This window comes from Atta colombica, unplaced genomic scaffold (genome assembly GCF_001594045.1).
Source record: "Atta colombica isolate Treedump-2 unplaced genomic scaffold, Acol1.0 scaffold226, whole genome shotgun sequence".
Classification (NCBI taxonomy): Eukaryota; Metazoa; Arthropoda; class Insecta; order Hymenoptera; family Formicidae; genus Atta; species Atta colombica.
The window spans coordinates 1,232,773-1,242,772 of NW_017259323.1; the positions used below are offsets into that span (position 1 = coordinate 1,232,773).

Sequence of the window (10,000 nt, forward strand, 5' to 3'; positions counted from 1 at the left end):
AGAATGGATTTCTTTTTACTATACCTAATATATATGTAATGAAAATGTAATAAATATTATTATCTGAAACAAGGTCTAATAAAAATTACAATATGAGGTTCTATTAGTGAAAAAGTAGTCATGAAAAAGAAGTCATTTAAAATCAAGTTTTCTTCCATGCCACAGCAAGCGATTACAAGAAGCTTTATTTCATGGAATTTTAAGTAAATTATATGTCACTTCTGACTTTCTATTTCATTAAGAGAAAAGATGAGTGCTTTGGATCGATTTACATATGATACATGATTATTAATATGATATTTAATCGTAGGGATATTAGTAATAACAAATCAGATTCTACATGAATTTCAGATTCAGTTCCGTTATGAATACATGCATACAAGACCGTACAGACCGTGTAGTAACAGGAATGTCGAATGCATATGGAAGAATCTCTGGCAACTATGAATGTCAGCGTGAGTATTCCAATAGTATAAAACGAATTATGATCGCCACTGAGAAATGACACTCGATATTCCGATACGATCAGCCGATTCGTGATGCCAGGGTGAGTAATAGCGCAAAGCGTTAAGGCGTCGGTCTATATGTATATATATGTGTATATATTATATATACACGGACACACACAGACGCACGCATGTATACAGTGTCTTGGAGAAGGTGTGTGCCAGTGGCAATTTTCCTTTTCTCTCTTCGAGAAAGTCCAGGTCGATTTTTTTTCTCCAAAAAAGTACAACCCTTAAAAATTCCATATATTATCTTTTTAATTTAAATCTTCGTAAATTTAAAGCATAATACGTGAAAATAATGAAAAGAGAGTTTCTTTATGTAAATTGCATACATATATAATGTATGTACACTATCATTCATATATTCAGGAACGTTTGTAGTTTTCTCGCATCTCACGAAAAGTTAAGTGTTATTTAAATGAAAAAAATTGTACACAGAAGTTTTCAAAAATATATTTCTAAAAGGAGAGATAGAATTGTAAATTTGTTTTTCTTTGTTTTATTTACACGAAATTTTGTTTCTAAATTACAAATTTCATTTTCCTAAATTACAAACAATTGAAAATTAATATTTTTAAAAAATATTTTTATTTTATTTTGAAGAGCAATAACTTAATAAAACATCATCGGACAAAAAACAAAAAAGTATTTAAAGTAGACTTTTCAAGCTTTAAAAAAAATATAATGCTCTCTCTCTCTCTTTTTATAGTGATCTAATTTTATCTGTCAAAATTTTTACAAAATATGGTTTAACTTTGAAATTAAAGAATTTACAAAAGAAAGAAAGAAAAGAAAAGTTTACTATAATGTTCTCGATTCACATAATTATACTTTCAAAGATACACATTAAATAATCAAAGAGAGATTGCATAAATATATAACGTATTTAAATATTCATTAGTTTGTAAAAAATTTATTATTCAACAATGGAAAAAATAGTATACTAAGTTTTTGCGTTTAATCAATTTTTTATAATTAATGTTGTACTTGTATTTTTCTTATTTTCGTATGAAGAATTTATCAGAATAAGAATACTAATTCATCCTCTGTCAGAAAGAAAGCATTATATATACATCTATATGAGAAAACTTATTCTTTCAATTTGAAATGCTGTTTACAGAGAATGGGTTGTTCTTCTTCTAGTACAACATGCAAAAGCCAAGAAAAAAGAACAATTTTTCGCTAAGAAAAAATCGACGCAAATTACTCAAAAATAAAATTGTCACTACTCGCACACTTTTCATTCTCCGAGCACCCTGTTTACGCGCGCAAAATAATCGTCATAACTATAAAGGGGCGCGTACCCCTCGTCCTCAATATCGCACTGCAGCCCGATCCACATAATCCCGGCGTGGCCGATACCCCGCGGACCGAATTTCTTCGGATAGCAAGCTGTTAAGCAGACAAGCGCATCATATATAGTGAAAGTGTAGAAGCCGAGGCGGGATTTCTCTTTCTCGCGTGCTTCCCATCTCAGTCCCGACTCTGAAAACCCACCCATTGGCGTAGCAGTCACTCTGCAGGGCGCCGCCACCCTGGCCATAGCCATAACCCTTCGGTCCGAACCTCTTTCCATAGCATACTGCAGACAATATCGATTAAAGGTTTCACGTCGCCTAATGTTATCTCGTGATGATAGTCAGCGACGAAGACATAATCGTACAGATACGCCAATGCAATTTTTTATTTTTCTCCAGACTATTCTACATCACATATCATATTAATTTATCTATGGCAAGTAATTTCCCATCCCTGAATTTATTCTTCGTATTAAATTCATAATGCAATGTAAAATATTGAAAATTTAATAAGATTAATATATTTAGAAGAGATTCTAGAATTTTTTTTTCAAGACATTTTTTTAGAGACGGCACATTTAATAAAATCTTGCATATTTCATTGATTTACGTGCAAGATATATAATAAATATTATTTTAATATTAAACTACTATAGAAAAAATATTCCTTGTATATCTCATTTTAACAACATTTAGAGATTGAATCGATTTCTTTAAGACGCGCAAGAGCTGAAAATAAAATTCTACTTTCAACAGCTTTAATTCTCTTCGATACATTTAATGATAAATTTTAATAAATATTCATATAATATTCAGCCGCTCATGCGGAAAATATCTTCATATGCATTAAATTAAATTAATTTTGTACCGCATTTTGCATATTTTGTACGTTACGTTTTCATACGCGCGATCGTACCGTGTCCTCACCTTTGCAATAAATGTCCTTGTCAGGACCTTCGCAGCAGTTGACGGAGTCTAATCTTTTCGCGCAGTTGGCACACTTAAAGCATTCCCTGTGCCATTGCTGCACGAAATACAAAGGATGGGTTAGTCACTAAAAGTTCCAAGGAAGGAAAATAATATTGTACAATATCATTTTCTTGTACAATCGTTCAGGAGCGCAGACATTAAAAGCTCCTTATAGCTCGCCAAGATTTGTTACAAAATTCGTGTGGCAGTAACAACAAATAATACTACTGTAAATCTGTATTCTTTCTTTAATGTATTTATATCGTTCCAATTGTTCTTATAAAATTCTTATAGACCAGCTTACTGAAAACATATTTATTTTTAATTCATATATCATTTTTTTATAGAAAAGTTCTTGTAGTAGTTTTAAGCAAAACTGAAAATATTGATGTTTTATAATATTTGATGAAAAAAAGACACGTTATTAATACATTTAATAAAGTATTTCAAATTTACTGCAAAATACTGCAAATTCTTTAAACATTGAAAGTTGAAAAACCAAAATTTGTTTTGATTTTATTCTCCATTTCTCAATAATATTTTTTAATAATAAATATCTTTATAATAAATCTGAAATTAAAGTTTTATTGATGAAACTTTATTTATCATATTCATTTATAATCTAGTTGTTTGAATAATTTAAAATTTAAAAATTTGTTAAATTTTCTTTTATTTTTAAATTATTAAATAATACTTAATACTAAAACTTAGTACTAAACTGATAGCATTTTCGCTAACAATATTTTCCGTAATTTGATCTCTATTTCCTGTGGTAGAGTGGTAATTCTGGAAAACGGCAACCTAAATTCGTTCGGAACAAATAAACAGCTATTCGCACGCCTAAATAACAAAGATGAAGAAAAGGGAAATAATAGAGTAATCGATAATCGATCCTTCTTCTGTGACACTGTGCAGCCCTTGTACGTTTGGGCTGTTTCCTGGCGGCGGAAAGAGTTTAACTGAAAGAGTTAAACTGATTTTAGTAGGTAACAACAACAAGAAAGACCAAGTAAGAGCGGAAACAGATAGAGAATGTAGACAGAGAGATAAATACGTTCAGGAGATGATAATCGTTCAACATTTTCAGAACACAGGACTGTCAGTACGGATATCTGTACAATAAACCGAGAAAGAATTAAGGAGCCATAAAGGGGATTGTAAATTTGTTTAGATGAAAGATACCTCTACAGTATATCTCGCGATCGGGACCATCGCAATGAAGCGTCGAGTCCAGAGTGCGGCGGCACATTTTGCACTTGAAGCACAGTTTATGGTAAGCCTATCGCAAGAATGAAGATTGACCAAAACGATGGTCTAATGGAGTTCGACGAGACATTTATCGGTGCTATTCTTGGTGCCGCGACAAAATCGAATATCCTATTTCAATTTCTAGAATATTTTAAGACAATTTTAGTATCTCCCTTAATTCTACAACGGCGATATATCGAAGATTTCAAGTTAGAGAATCCGCGTTAAAAAATAAAATCCGCGCAAGATAAAAATTTCATAAAACATATCTTATCACAAATTTCTATAAATATACGATTCTTCTCATTCAAGAAAAAGCGGACAGAAATTGCATAACCGAATTCTCGCGCAAGGAAGCGATTTCAATACGCCGATGAGTCATATATGACGAGAAAGATGGATTGCCATCGCCGTTTTCGCGCACGGATATTATTGCTGGACCAGATTGTCGGTCAGTAATTAGCCTCCATTTCTCTGGTTCCGCGTGGCGCTCCTTCTGGTAGCGAGCCATTTTATCGGGCCGGCTAAGATTGGCCGGCCAGTTGGGGCGTCGCCAAAATCGTTCTCTGACGAAACCGAGAAAGTTTCTGGGCTAGCACCCTCAGTCCACAGAGAACGAATACTCCTCCTCCTCCTCCTCCTCCTCCTCCTACCTTTCCCATTCCTCTCTCTCACTATTTTTTTCCTCACATTGTTATGAAATGGAGATTGGATAAGATTACGGGGACGAGTGACGCGGCCCATTACCACGCGCCGCGTGCCGAATTTAGACGCGCAGAAGCCACGATGCGCCGCGTTACCGTTTTGTAATCCACGGCGCATTTTTACCATCCAGATTTTCCGAAATACATGTGAGTAAGCGCGACGAAGAGGATGCCGTTTGCGTCAATCTGTCTGTCGCCACGTCAGCAACCGATTTTATTGCTTCGCGTGCTAAATCGCACTACAATCCCACGAGCCACCCTCACCCGGGAAAATATTCGCGGTTCGAGGCTGACTCGTCCACAGGCATCGCAATACGTACCTAGAATACGACCCTAATTCAAGGAATATATTGTATAAAAAGTTATTTTCGACTATCATCTGCTAATCTAGAAGTAGATAAAAAATCTTGAGAAATCAGTTAAGGAACAAATAAAAGCCATATTTTCGTATTTTGACTTCTGAATTAAAAATTGAAATTCTAACCTAATTACCTAAAATATAATATTTACATTTTATAAAGCTAATCACATAATATATCCTGAAATTCATTTTCTTCAACTATCTCCATAAGTAAAAGATTAAGAGCTTACTCAATATATCCAAAGGTTAATGGAAGAACTGTACTTAATTGATGATTGAGATATATGCTGATTCTGTTTTAATTTCTAAAACGCACGAGCGAACGATCAGTCGAAGCACCAAGGAAACTTCTATCGTTGTGCATTTAACGCTAAATGCAATCAAGTAATTATCACACGTCAGTGCTATTCAAACAGTTACACTTTGGTGCTAATAGGATTTCTTAATTGATTATTTATCAGTATTCTTGTTGCATTTAGTATTAAATGCGCGCCATGTATGTCTATCTTCAGAATAAACTCACCCTTCCTCGGGCCAACATCTGCTCTGCAGCATAAACGTATCCTCCGCATCGAGGACATCCTTCTCCCTCGGGTGCCTTGGCGATAGCCCGAGGCTCGAGAATAGCATTCGAACCTCGCGAAAATTCACCCCTAAAAATTAAATTTATATTAGAATCCATCAATAAAATTTATACAAATTATATATTAAGGTTTAGAGGTAAAACGAATTATCTTATTTGATATCATTTTTAATAAATATTTATAATAATTTTTTCATAAAGCAGCTTTAGAACTAAGAGATGATATCTATTATTGATTAATTCGTTTTATCTGATAATTCAATATTTAAATATAAGCATTGAATACGAAAGCCATTAAATACAAAAGCATTTAGATAAAGGAATTGAATGAAATTGATGGTTCACACATAAAGTAATAAGTATGATAATTACAAATTAGAAGTATAATAACAATTGAAATAATTAATTGGATTTTCAATCTAGATTTTTAAAGTCAAAGTAATATGTGAAACATTTAAGTAATTCAAATCTAAAAATCTACATGTTTCGGAAATTGATTTAAATATATAATGTTAGAGATACGTAGAAGAAAAAAAACTAAAAAAACTGAAGCTATACATAAGGGAGATTTATGATACATATAGTTGAAAAAAATATTTTTGCTATTAAAACAAAAGTGTAATATAATTAATATATCAAGGTTTTTTTTTAAACGAGCAATTATAGTTAACTCATAAAATAAAGTTTGTTTTTAATTAAATAAGTACAATGCTATAAAATTTTCAAACGTTTCGACTTACAAAGTCTTCCTCAGTGTAATTATGAACTATTAATAATTATTAATAGTACTAATAATTAATAAATACTAATTAATAAATACTATAACAGCTAATTAGAGATTAATTCAGGATTAGGATTTATACGTATCTCATTAAATATCAATAAAATACTTTGCAGAAAATTATAAAAACTTACGGTGCGTGTGTATAAGTATATAATTGGAGAAAATTATTAAAATATTGTGATCCGTCAATTCCACGTCTGAATACTACTAGTCTATAAAAACATATAGCGCTATCAAGACATTTCATTCCAACAAACATCAGAATCCTTCAAATAATCGGATGCAACTGTATAAAAACTGTATAAAAAGGAAATGATGCTGTATTTATTAAAATTCAGTACGATATCCATAAAATTGATATCATCATGTTGCAAATAATGAAAAAGTTAAATGCACATATGTCTATATGGATGAAATGTTATTTTTTATCATATCATTGATAATGAATTAACTTTAGAAAAGTATTTTTCGAAAGGCTAATTAAACAAACACATTTGTTTAATTCACCTTTCGAAAAATTAATATTTTTAAATTTATCTGATATGTAAAATATCTACATATGGATCAAATAGAGACTTATCTAAACTTTTCAAATTCTGAAATATACTGCAACAAAATCTTATATAAAGTCAAAACTTTCGTTTCGATTTTACATTAATAATTAATATTTTCTTGCATTACATTTGATTTTTGTTGAAGACATCGAAGAAACTTGTGTCGGATGGATTGAAGGTTGGGAAATAACGTAAACATAAATACGCCAAATAGTCAATAATCAATTACGAATTAGTTCGTTAGGCAAGTGTTAGTCAACGTGTTAGTGTAATTTTTCCCCTTCGCAACCACGGTACATGGCTTCCGCCGAGCCCCGAGAGAAAAGAGCCGAGAAGCAAACTGAACGTAATACGGCATAGTTGTATATCAACAAATAATATGAATATATAAAAAAAAATAGGAGAGATAAACGGAGAGAGAGAGATAGAAATGAAGGAATAGGAAAGAGAAGAAGTGCTGCTGTGTCGGGTACAGTGTGGAGAGCCTATGCGTGCGTACGCACGCATCCGTACCGTGAGGTGAAATATCATCGATACAGTGAGGTGACACCGATGCTGTCTTTCTTGTAGCGCGACAATTGCGCTCTTAAGATAGGTTTTATATTACGATATAGTGATGTATATACAGACCCACATTTATCACATTTGGTTGCTGGATTCGTCCTGATAATCTAGACCAATCCAAAGAGGATATAGTGTGCTTGATCACTATGTGTCAAACTTAACAAAAAAGAAATGTATTATGTTAAAAAATTTTGAATATAAAAAATTAAAATAAAATTGATCCTTGAGGTATGAATAATAATTAATAAGAATATTAGGTGGCAATACAATAATTTTTTTTACTTATAAGTTCTTTAATTTGTACATATCTGATTGAATCATTTTGCTACTATATTTAAATAAAGATTATTAAATTAAATTAAATTTTAATAAAACTTCATTCGTGAAAATGAAATCATTTTTCTTTTAGATAATTTATAATTTAACTCTTGTAATAGAATTTTTATATCTTTTGAAATATTTTATTAAGGAATAATTCTCTCTATATAAAATTCAATGAAAAGACAGCTGACTGGGGAATTTGAGATATCCTATTCTGACACAAAGCATGATAAGTGCATTTGCAGTCTGTGAACGCGCTTCTATGAAAGAACATAGGCGACACATATAAAGATTTATCTCAATGACATTATCGTCGCTACTTTGCGACACTATCGTTGTCGAGAACAGTGTTGATCGCCATTACCTCATTATATCGACATAGTACGCGAATACACTAACACGCACGCGGGCACGCACGCACGCACGCGCCAGCACCCACGCAAGTAGTTAAGGTGTTAGCGAGATTATAAGATTAGAAGTGGTGCGAGAGAGGCCATGCAGGAGAGCTACGTGTATATAAGCTACAAAAAAGAAAAAGAAGCTGCGTCACGCGGCGAAAAAGAAAAAAAAAAGGAGAAATAGCGAGAGAGACCCAGCGAAAAATAATTCATCGAATCGACATCGATTGATTATATAAATGTCGATTTGACTGAATATTTCTGCGGGAGAGAGAAAGAAAGAGAAAGAGACAGCGAGATGTGAGAGAGAGAGAGAGAGAGAGAGAGAGAGAGAGAGAGAGAGAGGTGCAATTTGACTCGATGCTCACCATTATTCGGTATTTTCTCTTTATCACGCAGCTCATATTATGTGATAAAGTAACAACGGTATATTGTTCAATGCTTGCCTCCGGTTGGCTCGTGCTCGGCGGGGCTGGCGGGGGCGGGGTGTGTCATGTGTTTCTTTTCTCTTATTTTCGTTTTATAAATATTTTTCTCATTTTCGTAAGCTTCGTCTCCTTTCTTAGCAAAAGAGTCTGAAGAGAGGAAGACGAATGGCCGAGGATGCGAGTTTCGTACGCAAAGGCTCGACGTTATAGAAACAGAGAAGGAACGTGCAGCGATGTGTACGCTTCAATAGTCTACTTTCATGGATTCAAAAAGTCGCGTATCGTCCCGGTCAAAATCACAGTCATATATTGAAAACGATATAATCTCAGCGAGTTCATATTTTAACGCTATGAATATATGAAAATACTATTTCTATATTTATTTTATAAAATAACTTTCCACATTCATAGCATTCAATCAAATCTTAACTCCTCAAATTTATATCAGTTTCAATATTTGATGACAATTCAAAATAGACTTGCGCGATAATTTATATTGATGATTTCGAAACTTTGATCAAATTCAATTATTGACTCCATTCTGGATTTTTAAAAGACACACTCGCTACGCACGTCATTCGTACATTGATCTATTTACACACTGAAAGGTAATGGGAAAACGTTTGTTATATTCGTTAATGAAAAACACCGCTTGGTTGTTTTGTTTTCAGTTTTATCTTTCCCTTTTTTCCACTTTTAATGGCACTTATTACAGATGGTACAAATGATCCTACAAACTAGCGTATGTATTCGCAATAGAAGAAAAAATAAACATAGAAGAAGAAAGAAAAGAGAAAGAGAGAGAACAATTCAATCGGACGTGACGATATTGGTCGGTCACACCAGGAGACGATGAGGAACTGATTCAGGAGAAGAGTTAAACGTGAATTTAACTAAATCGAATGTCGATGCTGCACGGCGATAATACAAGAAAATCAGATAAGGATGGATCCTTTAAAAAGGATAGAAAGACGCGATGACATGCTCGCTTACAGTGATAATAGATTTCAAAGGTGGGAATAGAACAGTTTGGTCCTAAAAGATCATCTAGATTCAACTATCAGGACACAAAGAACCGTAGATCTAGATCTAATTCGTACGAGAGAGAAAAAACAAAAAAAAAACCGAGGCGGACAAGATTCTCTTTTCGTCATACATCGAAAATTTAAGAGAAAAGGGAAAACGTAGAAAAACGCGGTTCACTCTGTCGGACACGCTGTACACGTATACGTAAACGCGTGTTCTCCGGCATCCTGGAGTTTGCGCAGGTAGCAGCTTC

The 10,000-nt window shown here is 33.2% G+C and overlaps 1 protein-coding gene across 1 annotated transcript in view; it reads right to left on the reverse strand.

Moving 5' to 3' along the window:
• The window catches only part of LOC108688192 (muscle LIM protein Mlp84B-like), a 21,107-nt gene that overhangs the window by 3,774 nt on the left and 7,333 nt on the right, over positions 1 to 10,000 (reverse strand). Inside the window, exons 4-6 of the mRNA XM_018194343.1 lie at positions 5,613 to 5,742; positions 2,735 to 2,831; positions 2,007 to 2,091 (exon numbers count right to left, since the gene is read on the reverse strand). Of these exons, the coding sequence (XP_018049832.1) occupies positions 2,007 to 2,091; positions 2,735 to 2,831; positions 5,613 to 5,742 (312 nt within the window). The remainder of the gene's footprint in view (positions 1 to 2,006; positions 2,092 to 2,734; positions 2,832 to 5,612; positions 5,743 to 10,000) is intronic.